Here is a 17,637-nt window from a genome sequence, read left to right as displayed (position 1 = left end):
ATACTTTTCCCAGTTTACAGCTGTGTCTTCTTGCTTCTCCCTCACCTTTTTCCATTTCTTTATTCTATTCCAGGGGTCGGCAACCTTCGGCATGCGTGCCAAAGGTGGCATGAGAGCTGATTTTTGATGGCACACAGAGCAGGCTGAGCTGCTCAGCCCACCACCGCTCTGGAGCTTTCCACCGCCAGCTCCTGCCAGCTGGGGTCCCAACGCTGGTCCCACTCAGCGCCCGCTGCTGGCCTGGGTGAAGGAACCCCAGGCTGGCAGCAGGCTGAGACCCTGGCTGGCAGGGGCCGGTGGTGGAAACCCCAGAGCCGGGGCAGGCTGAGCTGCTCAGCCCGCTGCCGCTCCTGGGTTCCTGCTGCTGGGCCCTTGCCAGCCAGGGTCCCACTGCCAGTCCCACCTCAGCACTCGCTGCTGGCCTGGGTGAAGCAGCCCCAGGCTGGCAGCGGGCTAAGACCCCAGCTGGCAGGAGCCGGCAGCGGAAATTCCAGAGCGGTGGCTGGCTGAGCTGCTCAGTTGCTGCTCTGGGGTTCTGGCTGCCAGCACCTTGCCAGCCAGGGTCCCCCCCTGCCGCAGCTCCACTCACCTTGCGCAGGCTCCCTGCCAGACATGGTCCAGGCCTCCGGCAGCTGAGGTGAGTGGAGCTGCCAGCTGGTAGGGCTGAGCAGGGCCGATCTGGGGTTCCAGCTACTGACCTCCTGCCAGCCAGGGTCTCGATCTCCAGCCTTGTTCAGCCTGGTTTCTGGCCTGGAGTCCCTGCAGGCCACCCTGGGCTCTGCTTCTGGCCTTGGATCAGTGCTCTGCAGCCTCCCCGCTGTGACCCACTATGCCCAGCCTGGGACAGTGAGAGTTGCACACATGGCAAGAGGGGGTGCAGCTCAGCAGCACCATCTTAAAATTGCTTCTATCAGACCACACTGCGTTTGACCTTGTGCCTGCCGTCTATCGTCATTTTTTCCCCCACTGAGAGCTGAAGGGAACATTTGACAAAATGGCAGCTCCTAAGAAAACGAAGCTAGGTGTCCAATCATTTCAGCCTGCTTGGACAGACGCACTTGGATTTATTGAAAAGAAGGAGCGTGCTATTTGTGCTTTCTGTTATGAAAGTGTTGTTTGTTGCACATCAAGTGTTTGACAACATTTTGAAGCGAAGCATGAGACAACCTTTCTTGACGAAGTAGACAAGCCTGAACCATTCAAAAAGGCAGTAGCAGCCTTTGAGAGGCAAAGCAGTGTTTTTAAAAGCTTAAGCATAAGTAAAAATCAAGCTACAGAAGGAAGTTACAAGACTGCACAGTGCATTGCAAAAAACGGAAAGCCGTTTACAGATGGGGAATATATAAAAAGTTTTTCTCAGCAGTTCAGAGATTTTGTTCAATGATTTGCCAAATAAAGATACAATCATAACTAGAATAAAAGAACTGCCCATCTCTGCCAGAACAGTTGAGAGACGCATAAGTGAAATGGCAGAAAACATTAAGGAAAAGCAGATGACTGCATTGAAAGACACAGCAGTGTTTAGTGTTGCAGATGATGAGAGCGTGGATATAAATGACATTCCACCTTTGGCAGTTGTTGCAAGATATTTTGCTTCCGATGAAATCCAAGAGGAACTTTGTTGCCTAAAAGCCCTGCATGGCACAACAAAGGGGGAAGATACACTGGAAAGTTTTGTAAACCATTTTGAAGAATGAGGTGTTGACATCAGAAAAATATTTTGTGAGACAACAGATGGTTGTCTGCCATCGTCGGAAAACAGAAGAGATTTGTAAAGTTACCTGAAGATCGAACTGGCCACCTGACAGTCAAATTTCACTGTATCATCCATCAAGAAAACCTATGTGCTAAAATTTTTAATTCAGAGCTTAATAATGTGATGAATACAGTGGTGCGACTGTGAATTTCCTTGTTGCTCGATCTGCTTTGACTCTCAGATAATTTCAAGCATTGCTAGAAGAGATGGACAGTGCTTATAATGACATCCCACTTCACAGCAACATTCAGTGGCTAAGTTGTGGAGAGGTTTTGGTGCGCTTTGTAAACTGTTTTGATGCAATCAAGGCCTTTTTGTTGGAAAAAGAACAAAAACTACCCCGAACTGGATAATGACAAATGGCTGTGTAAGCTCATGTTTCTAACTGATATCACTGCTCACCTAAACGAACTCAATCTCTGTCTCCAGGGTGCAGGGCAAACAGTTCTGGATCATTATGAAGACTGGAACGCATTTATTGTGAAACTAGCAGTTTTTTCCAGGGATATTCAAACTTCTGCTTTCCACCACTGCCAACTCATAAAAGAGCTATCGACACGTTGCACTGTCAATGTCAATGAGATTGGAAAGTACATGCAAGAACTGGAATCAGAATTTTCTGACAGATTTCAAGATTTCCAGCGATTTGGCCTAATGCTTTCTTTGCTAATTAAACCTGAAAAGTTCAACAAAAGAGCCTTGGATTTGTCTGTATTTTAGTGGATGAGTGTTGAAGATTTCGAAATGCAACTCATTCAGTTAAAAAGCTCAGAATTGTGGACATCAAAGTTTGCGGATCTGCAGAGTGCACTTGAAGCTACCACAGAGATCGTGGGGCCTCTATTTTGACGTGCTGGACATCCCTGCCAGTGAAATGTAACTGTTTGAAGAAAATTGTATTTGCAATGCTTTCAGCATTTGGATCCACGTACCTGTGTGAACAGGTATTTTCACACATGAAATCTGTCCTCTGTCCCTCGCGGAGCTGGTTAACAAGTGACCACTCAGAAGCCTGTGTGCAGCTTAAAGTATCCAAATACGTGCCAAACATTGGAAAACTCAGCAAGGAAAAGCAAGGGCAAGGATCACACTAAACTGATAAGATCTGCATTTTAACTGAATTTTAAATAAAGCTTCTGAAACATTTTGAAAATCTTGTTTACTTTACATATAACAGCAGTTTGGTTATATATTATAGACTTATAGAGAGACCTTCTAAAAAACATTAAAATGTATTACCAGCACGCAAAGCCTTAAATTAGTGTTAAAATGAAGACTCAGCACACCACTGCTGAAAGGCTGCCGACCCCTGTTCTATTCTCTCTCTCTCTCTCCATCTCTTTCCTTTTTCAATTAAATCTCCCACACACTGCAGTTTAATTTATTAAATATTATAAAGCCTTAAGGTTGCACAGTTAGTCACCAAAAGACAAGAAAAGCAGAAGTTAAGTTTCTAACATTCATTCAGTCTTGCTGCTTGTTCTGTACATATCATACTACACATTTTATGACATGAACAGTAATATTAAACTACATGTTTACCAGAAAAAAAAGAATATAAAACACCATATACTTTATATGCAAGGTTGCTATATTAATGTTGGTTTTGGAATCTTAGAGCCAAATTGTGACCATCTTATTTACCCAACTAGTTTTATACAATCAATGGGATCACTTACATGAGTAGGAATCTGGCCTTTAATTTTTGCATTTCTTAACTTCTTGTGACTAACAATGCACATTCAATATTGTATTAGCATAACATTTAATATTTAATTCTCTAGCTTCTCTTTAAAAAATTTAATGCAGCTTTAGGTGCTTCAAATGAGGAAGAAGACAACTTTTATGTTGTTTGAAATGTTTTTAGCAACATAAGCACTTAAACTATATGAAATCCTTACTGTGGCATATGGCTACAGGGTGAAATTCACTTTGGTATCACTACTCATCTCACCTTCACATGTCTGGCCATCTGTAGAAACTGAAAAGCCTTGCTCACAAACGCAATGGAAAGAACCATCTGTATTTAGGCATTCCCCATGTGGCAAACAAAGTTCAGATCCTTCACATTCATTGATATCTGGAAAACACAGAGCAGAGTGTAAAATGTTTTAAACTCCTCTCTCTAATATTACTTTTGCAGTTGATTCCAATGTGCATTAGTGTTTGGCATATTGCCACAACTTATTTACATTGGTTAACGACGGTCAGTAAAACTATCAAAATTTATGTGAGGAATGCTGATACCTGTTAGCAGAAATGTGCTTCAGTTGCCATACATGATATGTTTTCAGCCATGGGTGAAAGTGCTAAATCAGTAAGAGTATGTTTACTAGAATAAAGGGTCAGATTTTCTGTGGTGCTCAACAGAAGTTTGGCAGAGAGAGAGGGTCTGCCAGGAAGTCAGTAATTACACCACTCTGACCCCAAGCACAGGTTAGAGCAGCATTTGAAACTAACTTCCACCAGTTAAACAGATTCTAAGGGCCAATATGTCAGCTAAGCACAACCAGAGAGTAAGTACATTCTGGTCTAGCCATGCTCCCTTCACTTGACTCCCAGTGTGGCTAAGTGGAGGATAGGGAGTGGTGCAGGGGCTAGCTACATCAGCTCTGCACTAGCTGATGACTCCCTTGTGCCAGGAGGAGAATTCTCAGATGGCCTAATCTGACTGCTTCCTGGCCCCTCTGTGCTGCTAAAGTGGCCAAGAACACAGCCGAGCTTTTGGTACAAGGTCTTGACAGCAAAGTTTGGAAGATTACATTGTTTCCAATAAGTTGATTTTCTACACACTACAGCCAAAAAGCATCTTTAGAATTTGGGCATGTTCTCAAGATGTCGGTGCATACAGAGCAGTCAAGCACTACTCAGTTTTCACAAGTAAAGATATTTTTTCTCCCTGCCTGCCCTGCAAACTCAACCTGGAATTAGAAAAATCAACTCTTTTCTTTCTGGATCAAGCATCATCAACGATAAAAATTTCTGCAGCCAGAACTTAGACAATAATTCTGTTGATGATGTGTGAGCCAGAATAGAAATCAGCTCAACGTTCTGGAGCAGTGTTTCTCAACCCATAGCCCACGGGCTGCTTGTGACCCAATCAGCATGCATCTGCGACCCATGTGACATCCTCAGAGCCAGACAGGTAGTATAAATACTCTTGTGTGGGTGCAGGATACATAACATACAGAAAGCTGTATATGCGGCCCACAATGTAAATAGGTTGAGAACTCCTGTTCTGGAGTCTCATTGGTTGTGGAGCGTAACTAGAGGTAAAAAGTAGTAATACATATCTTAGTCAGCAAAGTAAGCAGATGGCTAAATACATACAAGGATCGAGTCTGTTGATGAAGAAGTTACCATTTTTACATAGTCACTTTTCAGACTATAAATATACTTTTAGATTTTGCTCTACAAAACACTCAAATAAGCTTTTTCATTGCCCTCCACTGGACTCGCTCCAATTTGTCCACATCCCTTCTGTAGTGGGGGAACCAAAACTGGACGCAATGCTCTAGGTGGGTCCTCACCAGTGCTGAATAGAGAGGAATAATCATTTCCCTTGATCAGCTGGCAGTGCTCTTACTAATACAGCCCAATATGCCATTGACCTTCTTGGCAACAAGGGCACACTGCTGACTCATACAGTTTCTCGTTTACTGTAATCCGCAGGTCATTTTCTGCAGAACTGCTGCTTAGCCAGTCGGTCCCCAGCCTGTAGCAGTGCATGGGATTCTTCCTTCCTAGGTGCAGGACACTGTACTTGTCCTTGTTGAACTTCATCAGATTTCTTTTGGCCCAATCCTCCAATTTGTCTAGGTCACTCTCTGGATCCTATCCCTACTCTCCAGCGTATCTACCTCTCCCCCCCATCTTAGTGTCATCTGCAAACTTGTTGAAGGTGCAATTAATCCCATCATCCAGATCATTAATAAAGACCTAGTCTCTCGACTATCCTAAGACCAACATAGCTATAGCTGTTCGTAACTATACAGTTTTGCTTCGATTCTGGCCACCTTTACAGCCAAATGTAGTCCATGGACACCAGCAATACCTATGCTTAATTATATATACATATAGCACAAACAAGGAGGAGTCCTTGTGGCACCTCAGAGACTAACAAGTTTATTTGGGCATAAGCTTTCATGGGCTATAACCCACTTAATCAGAAGCATGGAGTGAAAGAAAGTAGGCATCTGATTAAGTGGGTTATAGCCCAAGAAAGCTTATGCCCAAATAAATTTGTTAGTCGCTAAGGTGCCAAAAGGACTCGTCCTTATTTTTGCTGATACAGACTAACATGGCTACCCTTCTGAAATAAATAGCACAGTCGTTTCACTACAATTACGTATTGCACAAATTATAGAAGTGTCTTTAGACACAGAGTTAGCTTATCTCCTAATCCATGGGCATAACACTCTAAAACCAATGTTCAATATACCACTCAAAATCAAAAGTACATTGGTGTCTCCAAATGTGAGACATTCACAACCCAAACCTAAAGCTCTTATGAAAACCTATTCATAACCCAAACCTAAAGCTCTTATGAAAAAAAAATGAATAAGGAAAATGAACTATTACTAGTGGTAAGGTCCAGTATCTTTGGAAAGTAAGTTGTCCCTAGTTATAGGCTGGGGATGTCTTAAAGCTGTTAGAAAAAATCTTGGAAACCAAAATAAAATGTTTCCAAAGATAGTACAAAGGGCACAAAGTGAAAATGGAAGGTTAATAGTGTTATAGTGACAGAATTAAGGTCTTTTGAGTGATCTTCAATGTGTATTTGCATACTTTCAAATGTTTTGGACTGTTTTCACTAAGTGGCACTTAATCTTTGACTATCAAGACTTTCAAACATTTATGTTCTTTGAGGAAAAAATTTAAATAGTATTCTATCTGAAGGGATAAATCCTTTCAGCCTCAATTGCTGGCTAATAATTGTTTTGCCTGTGAATATTTATCGTCTCTGTCAAGTGGAAAACACGGTTACTCACCTTTGTAACTGTTGTTCTTCGACATGTGTTGCTCATATCCATTCCAGTTAGGTGTGCGCGCGCCGCGTGCACGTTTGTCGGAAGATTTTTACCCTAGCAACACTCGGTGGGCCGGCATGGCGCTTCCTGGAGTGGCGCCGCCATGGTGCCTGATATATACCCCTGCCGGCCCATCTGCCCCTCAGTTCCTTCTTGCCGGCTACTCTGACAGTGGGGAAGGAGGGCGAGTTTGGAATGGATATGAGCAACATATCTCGAAGACCAACAGTTACAAAGGTGAGTAACCGTGTTTTCTTCTTCGAGTGCTTGCTCATATCCATTCCAGTTAGGTGATTCCCAAGCCTTACCTCGGGGTCAGAGCGAGACGTTGCGGAATGTAAGACCGCTGAGCCAAAGGCGGCATCGTCTCTGGACTGCTGGACCAATGCGTAGTGTGATGCAAAAGTGTGGATGGAAGACCATGTAGCCGTGCGACATATTTCCTGGATGGGAACATGGGCCAGGAAAGCGGCAGATGAGGCTTTAGCCCGAGTAGAATGGGCGGTGAGATGGCCAGTCGGAATGTGAGCCAAGTCATAGCATGTCTGGATACAGGATGTCACCCAAGATGAAATTAATTGGGAAGAGATTGGCATGCCCTTCATGCGCTCTGCGACAGCTACAAAGAGCTGAGGCGAACGTCGGAAGGGTTTGATCATCTCGATATAAAAGGTGAGAGCCCTATGGACATCCAGAGTATGCAGCTGTTGTTCCCGATGCAATGGGTGCGACTTTGGGAAAAAGACTGGTAGAAAGATGTCTTGATAAACATGGAAGGCAGAGACCACCTTAGGAAGGAATGCCGGGTGCGGTCGCAGCTGTACCTTGTCCTTGTGGAATACCGTATATGGGGGATCCACAATCAAAGCTCAAAGTTCCAAGACTTGCCTAGCGGAGATGATAGCGACGAGGAAGGCTGTCTTCCAGGACAGGTACAGCAGCGAGCACGTGGCTAAAGCCTCAAAGGGGGGACCCATAAGCCTAGCTAATACGAGGTTTAGATCCCAGGTAGGGGTTGGGCGCTTGACCTGAGGGTAGAGCCGCCCCAAGCCTTTGAGGAACCTGGAAACTATGGGGTGAGAAAAGACTGAACTGCCAGTTTCCCCAGGATTGAAGGTGGAAATAGCTGCAAGATGCACCCTTACAGAAGAGATTGCCAGGCCCTGCTCCTTGAGGGACCATAAATAGTCCAAGACAATGGGGACTGATACACCTTCGGGGATAAAGTCACGCTGGGTGCACCAGTGGGAGAAGCGCTTCCACTTGGCGAGATATGTCGTCCGCATGGAAGGCTTCCTGCTTCCCAGCAGCACCTGTTGCACTGAGGTGGAACAACGCAACTCAGATTGGCTCAACCAGGCAGCAGCCATGCTGTCAGATGAAGGGACTGCAGGTCTGGGTGGTGAAGCCTGCCGAAGTCCTGTGTTATGAGGTCCGGGCAGAGTGGCAGGAGGATCGGGTCTGCCAGAGAGAGGCCGAGCAGCCGGGTGTACCAGTGCTGTCTTGGCCATGCCGGAGCGATCAGTATTAGTTGGGCTCTGTCCCTGCGGAGCTTGAGTATAACTCTGTGGACAAGAGGAAATGGTGGGAAGGCATAAAATAGGTGACCTTTCCATGGAATTAGGAACGGGTCCGAGAGGGAGCCAGGGAGCGACCTTGTAGGGTGCAGAACACCTGGCATTTCCTGTTCTCTCGGGAGGCAAAGAGGTCTATGTGGGGAAAGCCCCACTTCCGGAATACAGAATGGAGAATGTCCAGATGGATGGACCATTCGTGAGACAGGAAAGATCTGCTCAGTTGATCTGTGAGTGTGTTCCGGACTCCTGGGAGAAAGGAGGCTACGAGGTCTATTGAGTGGGCTATGCAGAAGTCCCATAGTTGAATCACCTCCAGACAAAGGGGGGAGGATTGTGTCCCTCCCTGTTTGTTTATGGAATTGTGAGTATAATGTCTATGGCGTCTCTGCCCGGACGATAGGCTGAGGCAAGCCAAGTTTGAAGAGGACGCATGTGCAATCTGGCGTGCTTTGTGACGAATGTGCATGCAGCCATGTGACCGAGGAGGTCAAGGCAAGTGTGGGCAGAGGTTGTTGGGAAGCTTTGAAGTCTTTGTACAAGGGAGACTATAGCCTGAAAACGAGATAGAGGCAAACTGGTCGTTGCAAGATTGGAGTCCAGCATGGCCCCAATGAACTCTATCCTCTGCATAGGCACCAGAGTGGATTTTTCCAAATTGATTATCAGGCTTAGACGTGTGAAGAGGTCCTTGATGATGTTCACATGACTGGTGACTTCTGCCTCGGAGGTCCCTCAAATAAACCAGTCGTCAAGGTATGGGAAGACATGTATTCGACGACAACGGAGGGAAGCGGCGACTACCGCCATACACTTCGTGAATACCCAAGGGGCCGAGGAGAGGCCAAAGGGAAGGACCGTAAACTGATAATGTTGATGATTCACCACAAAGCGTAGGTACTGTCTGTGCGAGGGGTAAATTGCAATGTGGAAATATGCGTCCTTCATGTCGAGAGCGGCGTACCAATCTCCGGGATCCAGGGAAGGAATGATAACTCCCAGGGATACCATGCGGAACTTGAGCTTTTTCATGAATTTGTTCAGTCCTCGCAGGTCTAGGATAGGCCGGAGGCACCCTTTCGCCTTGGGGATTAGGAAATATCGGGAATAGAAACCCTTGCCCCTTAATTCCTCTGGTACTTCCTCTATAGCTCCGATTGTAAGGAGCCTCCGAACCTCCTGCAGGAGGTGTTGCTCGTGAGAGGGGTCCCTGAAGAGGGACAAGGAGAGGGGTTGGGATGGAGGGGGTGAAACAAACTGAAGATGGTATCCAAGCTCCACCATGCGTAGGACCCAAAGATCCAAGGTTAATTGGGACCACAGAGGGAGGAACAGGGAAAGGTGGTTGTAGAACTGAAAAGGATCCTGGGAGACAATTGGTACACTGCTCTTGGGCGCATCCACAAAAGTTTGATTTGGGTCCCGCTGTTGGGTTGGTGGGACCGGAATTGTTACCCCCTTGAGGTCCAGACTGACGTCTGCGGTTGGTACAACCTCGCCTTCTGGTAAAGTCTTGCCTTGGCCTAGGCAGGGGATAAGGGCACTGAGGTTGGGAGCGGAAGGATAGCCTTTGAGTCTGTGGCATATGCATTCTGAGCGAACGCATAATTACGCGATTGTCTTTTAGACTCTGTAGCCCAGGGTCCATCTTCTGTGACAATAGGCCCTGGCCATCAAATGGTAAGAATAGTGTGCTGAAGTTCAGGTAGCAGGCCTGACACTTGCAGCCATGATATACGTCGCACAGCGATTCCAGAGGTGACCGTTCTAGCTGCTGAATCGATGGCATCCACTGAGGCCTATACGGAGGTCCTTCCTCCAAGAGTGCTGTAAATTCCTGGCAGGAGTCCTGCGGGACCAGCTCTGTAAACTTCCCTACCGCCTCCCAGGTGTTGTAGTTGTACCTACTCAGGAGGGCTTGTTGGTTCGCTACCCTGAGTTGGAGGCCTCCGGCGGAATAGATTTTTCGTCCCAACAAATCCATTCGTCTAGCCTCCCTTGATTTAGGTGCAGGGGCTTGTTGGTCATGGCACTCCCGTTCATTGACGGACTGTACAACCAAGGAACAGGGAGGGGGGTGCACATATAGGTACTCATACCCTTTGGAGAGCACCATGTATTTCCGTACGACCCCTCTGGCTGTGGGCGGGATGGATGCTGGGGATTGCCAGATGGTGTCTGCCCTAGCCTGGATCGAACGAATGAAGGGGAGGGCCACCCTAGTTGGTGCCTCTGCCAACAATATACTTATCACTGGGTCTTCCACCTCTGGAACTTGCTCTACTGGCAAGCTGATATTCTGGGCGACATGCTGCAGAAGGTCCTGGTGTGACCTGAGGTCGATGATGACATCCCCGCTACTGCTTCATCCGGAGAAGAGGACGATGAAAGCCCCGGGATGAGTGGGTCCTGTACTGACTCCTGATCCTGGGGCACCTCCGGAGCCAGAAGATCATGTGGGTCCGGTGCACGGGCAGGAGCTTCCTCCGTACCAGCCAGGGGAGGTCTGCTAACAGTGGCCTCTGGCACGCGGTGTTCTGAGGGACCGGAGGGTGATGGTACAGCAGGTTTACCTTGGGCTTGGTGATAAGCCCAAGGTGTCCAAAAGGACCACTGATGAGGTCCCTGGTCCAGGCCATGGGTTCCTTGGGCTAACCTGCTGTGAGTATTCGAATCCCCATAGGAAGCACTGTCCGCATGGGATGAGACGGATGGATGACGAGAAGGCCACGGAGGAGCTGAGACCATTTGGGGAGGGTCTCTGCGTCCATTCAATCTGTCTCCACGCGGCAGCGGACTCATACCGGTGCCAGGAGTGAGACCGGGACCTGCGACCGGTGCGGTGTCGGGAGGTCGACTGGTGCCTTGAATCCCCGCGACGAGATCGGCTGCGAGAGGTAGGATGCCGCGAGCGGTGCTGGGACCTGGATTTGTGCCGAGAGTATCGGGTCGGCGACCGGGATCTTGAACGGTGCCGCGAGTACGACCAGTACCTACATGGAGAATGGTACCGGGACTGCGAGCGGCGTCGGGACCGGGATCGATGACGGGACCGAAAGTGCCTGCAGGACCTGGACCGTGATCGGCGACGTTCAGTGGCACCGGGCGAGGATGGTCTCATCAGGGCGAGCTTGCCTAATGATTGAACAAGCCGCACCGGCAGTGCTGGGGGTTGAGGCAGTTCGGGCTCCATAAAGGCAATCAACTCCCATGCCGTGGAGAACGTCTCTGGCGTGGACGGCACGGTAAGCTCAAACACGGCGTGTGCCGGGGAGCTGGTAGGCACCGGACTCGACAGCTCTTGCGAGACCATCTTCTGCACCGTTGATTCCATCGGTGCCGTGGCAGTTGATGGTGCTGGGCGGTCCGACTTAGTTATGCGCTCTGACTGTGGCGTAGATATGGGAGCCGTAGGAGTCTTATGCTTCTTGCTCCTTGGGGAGAGAGAGAGCGGTGCCGGGCAGGAGCTTGGGCCGGTGATGGCTGGTGTCAAGGACCCTTCACTGTACCCGTGCGCTCCAGTGCGGAGGAGGCACTTGTCCCCAGTGCCGCAGTTGGTGCCGAAGATGGAGGAGTTAGAGCTGCCTCCATCAAGAGTTGCTTTAGACGAATGTCCCGCTCCTTTTTCGTCTGGGACTTGAAAGCCTTGCAGGTGCGGCACTTGTCTGCGAGGTGGGACTTGTCCAAGCACTTGAGACAGGAGTCATGAGAGTTTCCTGTAGGCATCGGCCTATGACAGGCCGAGCACGGTTTGAATCCCGGTGAACCAGGCATGGGCCCCGGTACCGGGTGAGCAGAAGGGGCTAATCCCCGATCCCCTTCAACTATACATAATAACTACTACCAAGAACTAATAAAACTAGAAAACTAACTAGAAAAGACGGTTACTCACCGTTGTAACTGTTGTTCTTCGAGATGTGTTGCTCATATCCATTCCAGGTAGGTGTACGCGCCGCGCGTGCACGTTTGCCGGAAACTTTTTACCCTAGCAACTCCAGTGGGCCAGCAGGTCGCCCCCTACAGTGGCGCCACTATGGCACTAGATATATACCCCTGCCGGCCCGCCCGCTCCTCAGTTCCTTCTTGCCGGCTACTCCAACAGTGGGGAAGGAGGGCGGGTGTGGAATGGATATGAGCAACACATCTCGAAGAACAATAGTTACAACGGTGAGTAACCGTCTTTTCTTCTTCAAGTGATTGATCATATCCATTCCAGGTAGGTGAATCCCAAGCCTTACCTAGGTGGTGGGGTCGGAGTGAGAGGTTGTGGCCTGGAGCACTGCAGAGCCAAAGGCCGCATCATCTCTGGACTGCTGAACCAGGGCGTAATGGGAAGCGAACGTGTGGACCGATGACCAGGTCGCCGCCCTACAAATGTCTTGGATTGGCACGCGGGTAAGGAAAGCCAGCGATGATGCCTGTGCTCTGGTTGAGTGAGCAGTCACACGGCCCATCAGAACGTGGGCCAGGTCGTAGCAGGTCCTGATGCAGGAGGTAACCCAGGAAGATATCCTCTGCAAGGAAATCGGTAGCCCCTTGACCCGGTCCGCTACCGCCACGAATAACTGGGGGGACTTGCAGAACGGTTTGGTCCTGTCCACATAAAATGCTAGCGCCCGACGGACATCTAGCGAGTGGAGCTGTTGCTCCCTGCGGGACGAATGGGGCTTTGGGAAAAAGACGGGGAGGAAGATCTCCTGGTTAATGTGGAAAGCTGAGACCACCTTGGGAAGAAAAGCAGGGTGTGGTCTCAGCTGCACCTTGTCTTTATGGAAGACCGTATATGGGGGATCTACTGTGAGGGCCCATAGTTCTGACACCCGTCTAGCTGAGGTGATGGCCACTAGGAAGGCCGTCTTCCACGAGAGATAGAGCAGAAAGCAAGTAGCTAATGGCTCGAATGGAGGACCCATGAGCCGAGTTAGGACCAGGTTGAGGTCCCATGAAGGGGCAGGAGGGCGGATCTGTGGATAGAGACGCTCCAGCCCCTTCAGGAATCTCGCCACCATAGGGTGGGAGAAGACAGAACACCCGTCCACTCCAGGATGAAACGCAGAGATGGCCGCTAGGTGGACCCGGAGGGACGACAACGCCAGACCCTGGGCCTTGAGGGACCAGATTTAGTCTAGAATAGTGGTGATGGGAGTCTCCATAGGGAGAAGACCTTTCTCCGAACACCAACAGGAAAAACGCTTCCACTTAGCCGAGTAAGTAGCCCTGGTGGAAGGCTTTCTACTGCCCAGGAGAACCTCCCGAACCGGGGTAGAGCAGCGTAGCTCGGAGCCTGTCAACCACGCAGGAGCCATGCCATAAGGTGCAGAGACAGAAGGTTCGGGTGACATAGCCTGCCGTGGTCCTGGGTGATGAGGTCCAGATGTAGGGGCAGGGCAACTGGGTTGGCTACTGAGAGGTCCAGTAACATGGGGTACCAATGCTGTCTGGCCCATGCTGCAGCTATGAGAATCACCCGAGCTCTGTCTCTGCGCACCTTGAGGAGAACCCCGTGTATCAGCGGAATGGGAGGGAACGCGTAAAACAGGTAGGTTGCCCATGGGATCAGGAAGGCATCTGCTATAGACCCTGGCTCCCGACCCTGGAAGGAGCAGAATGCTCGACACTTCCTGTTCTCCCTGGACGCGAAGAGGTCCATCCGGGGACGACCCCACCTCTGGAAGAGTGAGAGGGCGACGTCCGGACGGAGGGACCACTCGTGCGAGCTGAAGGATCTGCTCAGTCGATCCGCTAGAGTGTTCCGTGCTCCCGGGAGATAGGAGGCGGAAAGGTGAACGGCATGGGCTATGCAAAACTCCCAGAGACGCATCGCTTCGAGACATAGGGGAGAGGACCTGGTGCCGCCCTGCTTGTTGATGTAAAACATGGTCGTCGTGTTGTCAGTGAACACCGCGACACAACGACCTTGGAGGAGATGGACAAACGCTTGACAAGCAAGACGGACCGCCCTCAACTCTCGTATGTTGATGTGGAGGTCCATCTCCTGAGGGGTCCACAAGCCCTGAGTTCTCTGGGCGCCACAGTGCGCCCCCCAGCCCAGATCTGAGGCGTCCGTAGTCAGGGATGCCGAGGGCTGGGGCGGATGAAACGGAAGCCCCGCACAGACTACGGACTGGTCCAACCACCACTGAAGGGAGTCCAGTACCCTCTGAGGAACGGTGACGACTGTGTCCAACGAATGTCTGGCCGGCCACTACTGCGCGATGAGCCAAGATTGAACAGGCCTCATGCGGAGTCGGGCATACGCCGTTACGAACGTACAGGCTGCCATATGGCCCAGAAGGGCCAGACATGTTCGTAGAGAGGTCAGCGGGGCTGCCTGCAAGCGCAGAATGATGGCCGACAGCGACTGGAACCTGGGCAAGGGGAGCTAGGCCCTAGCCAGGGTAGAGTCCAGAATGGCCCCGATGAACACTATCCGCTGCGTGGGGAGCAGAGTAGACTTGTCCACGTTGATCACGAGGCCCAAGGCAGCAAAGAGGCTGCTGATCCTGCGGACGTGGTCGCGGATCTGCAGCTCCGATGTGCCCCGGATGAGCCAGTCGTCGAGATATGGAAACACGTGAATGCGGCAACGCCGAAGGTGTGCGGTGACGACTGCCATGCATTTCGTGAACACCCTCGGGGCCGTGGAGAGGCCAAATGGGAGGACTGCAAATTGATAATGTCGGTGGTGGACCACAAAGCGGAGGAAACGCCTGTGCTGGGGGAATATGGAGATATGGAAGTAAGCGTCCTGCATGTCGAGGGCAGCGTACCAGTCTCCGGGATCCAGGGATGGGATGATGGTTCCAAGGGATACCATATGGAACTTCAACTTCACCATATACTTGTTGAGTTCCCGCAGGTTGAGGATGGGCCTGAGGCCACCCTTGGACTTGGGGATTAGAAAGTAGCGGGAATAAAACCCCTTACCCTTCTTGCACTCTGGAACCTCCTCTATGGCTCCATTGACGGAGGAATTGCTCGTGAGAGGAGTCCCTGAAGAGGGATGAGGATGGTGGGTGGGGGGTGGGGGGAGCGCGAAGAAAACTGCAGGCGATAACCGGCCTGCACCGTACGCAAGACCCAACGGTCCGATGTTATTTGGGTCCACGCCGGGAGGAAAAAAGAAAGACGGTTGGAAAACTGCGGGGAAGGATCCGGAGGGGAAACTGGTACTGCGCCCTCGGGCGCACCTTCAAAATGAAGGCTTGGGTCCAGGAGGGGCCTTTGCGGAGCCTTGGTTCTGCCCTGTTTGGCCACCTGACTGTCTGCGGCGGTTGTTCCTGCCACGGCGCCTAGTGAGGTCCTGCCGCAGACGGAACTGAGGATACGGCCGACGCTGCTGCTGTTGGTTCTGCTGCCGGAATGGCCTGTGCTGTGTCGCAGGCGTATGCATCCCCAGCGACTGTATTATGACCCTATTATCCTTAAGGTCCTTTAGTCTGGGGTCTGTCTTAGCGGAAAACAGGCCCTGGCCTTCGAAGGGGAGGTCCTGGATAGTATGTTGGAGCTCCGGTGGAAAGCCAGAGACCTGCAGCCAGGAAATTCCGCGCATCATGAGCCCCGAGGCCAGGGTACGAGCGGCCGAGTCCGCAGTATCTAAAGAGGCTTGTAGCGATGTCCTCGCTACTTTCTTGCCCTCATCCAGGATGGTGGTAAACTCCTGGCGGGCATCCTGTGGTAAGAGCTCTGCGAATTTCCCCGCCGCTACCCACGAGTTGAAGGAGTAGCGGCTAAGGAGGGCCTGCTGATTCGAGACCCTGAGCTGCAGTGCCCCCGCCGAATAGACCTTGCGGCCCAGGAGGTCCATTCGTCTCGCCTCCTTCGACTTGGGCGCTGGGGCCTCTTGACCGTGGCGCTCCCTGTCGTTCACCGACTGGACCACCAATGAGCAAGGTGTCGGGTGAACGTACAGGTATTCATAGCCCTTCGAGGGGGCCATGTACTTCCTTTCCACCCCTCGAGCGGTCGGAGGGATGGAGGCCGGTGACTGCCAGATATTAGCTGCGTTGGCCTGGATTGTTTTGATAAAGGGCAGGGCCACTCTGGTGGGCGCATCGGTGCAGAGGATGCTCACCACCGGGTCCTCGATTTCAGAGACCTCCTCTGCCTGCAAGTCCAGGTTCTATGCCACACGTCGGAGGAGGTCCTGGTGTGCCCTAAGATCTAGCGGGGGAGGGCTGGAGGACGAGGTACCCGCCACTGCCTCATCTGGTGAAGACGACGAGGAAACCCTCGGCAACAGAGTGTCCACGGGGGGTTCTATCTGGGGCTGCAGCTCCGTCACTGGAGGGAGCTCTGGGTCCTGGTGGCTGGACCTGCCGTCTGCTTCCGGGGAGGGAGGGGGTCTAGACACCGTCGCCTCCGGTGGCCCGCGTTCCGCCGCAGGGCAGGGGGCAACGTGTTGTGGACCCTGGGCTTGGGAATACGCCCATGGGGTCCAAAACCCCCACTGTTGAGGCCCTCGTTCCTGTGGTGGAGGGTCCTGGAACAGGGCCGAGTGTCTGTCCTGGCCCAAGGCATAGGCGCTGTCCACCTGAGAGGACGCAGATAGTTCCCTGGAAGGCCACGGAGGCGCTGAGCCTGTTTGATAAGTGCCTCTGTACGCCAACTCGATGCTCCCCTCGGTGCCGAGGGTCGGTGCTGCGACCCGTATCGGTGCCAGGATCGGGACCAGGAACGGCGAGGTAGCCGGTGCCGGGATCCGGAGCGGGATCTGCATCGAGGTCGGTGCCGGGAGCGGGACCGCGACCTTCGATCAGCACGGTGCCGGGATGGCAGTGGGGACCGGGACCTGCCACCGATGCGGTGCCGGGAGGTCGACTGGGATCGGGACCTACCACTGGCTCGGTGCCGGGAGGTCGACCGAGGAGCCGAACGTCGAGGTGAATGGCTCCTAGAGTCTCGGTGCCGGCGGTGAGAGGAGCCAGACCGGGACCGTGCCGATACTGATCGGTGCCGCGAGTACGACCGGTACCGCCTGGGAGAACGGTTCCGGGACTGCGAGCGGCGCCCCGAGTGTGAGCGTTCACGTCTCCGGGGTGATCGGTGCCGGGATTCTGGAGACAGCGCTCTTAGCATCGGTTTGCCTCTGGAGGTTACTCGTCCCGGGGGTGCCATCTGAGGCTGCGATGGCTCCGTTAGCACGATCAAGTCCCGTGCCGAGGCAAAGGTCTCCGGCGTCGATGGTACTAACAGCTCGACCCCTGATCTCAAGGGGGAACTAGGAGGAGCTGGACTCGACGGACCTTCCGGACCCAGAGTCGACAGCAGCCCTGCA

The 17,637-nt window shown here is 51.5% G+C and overlaps 1 protein-coding gene across 7 annotated transcripts in view; it reads right to left on the bottom strand.

Annotated features, from left to right (window-relative positions):
• Positions 1-17,637, bottom strand: part of LTBP1 (latent transforming growth factor beta binding protein 1) — a 364,113-nt gene that overhangs the window by 89,167 nt on the left and 257,309 nt on the right. For all 7 annotated transcript variants that reach the window (XM_030557132.1, XM_030557134.1, XM_030557133.1 and 4 more), the window contains one exon: positions 3,711-3,836. In XM_030557132.1, coding sequence (XP_030412992.1) covers positions 3,711-3,836 — 126 coding nt within the window. The remainder of the gene's footprint in view (positions 1-3,710; positions 3,837-17,637) is intronic.

The sequence above is a fragment of the Gopherus evgoodei genome, chromosome 3 (assembly GCF_007399415.2).
Source record: "Gopherus evgoodei ecotype Sinaloan lineage chromosome 3, rGopEvg1_v1.p, whole genome shotgun sequence".
In the NCBI taxonomy this organism is placed as follows: Eukaryota; Metazoa; Chordata; order Testudines; family Testudinidae; genus Gopherus; species Gopherus evgoodei.
Note: the sequence above shows the minus strand (reverse complement) of the source record. Positions and strands in the feature narration are given on the sequence as shown.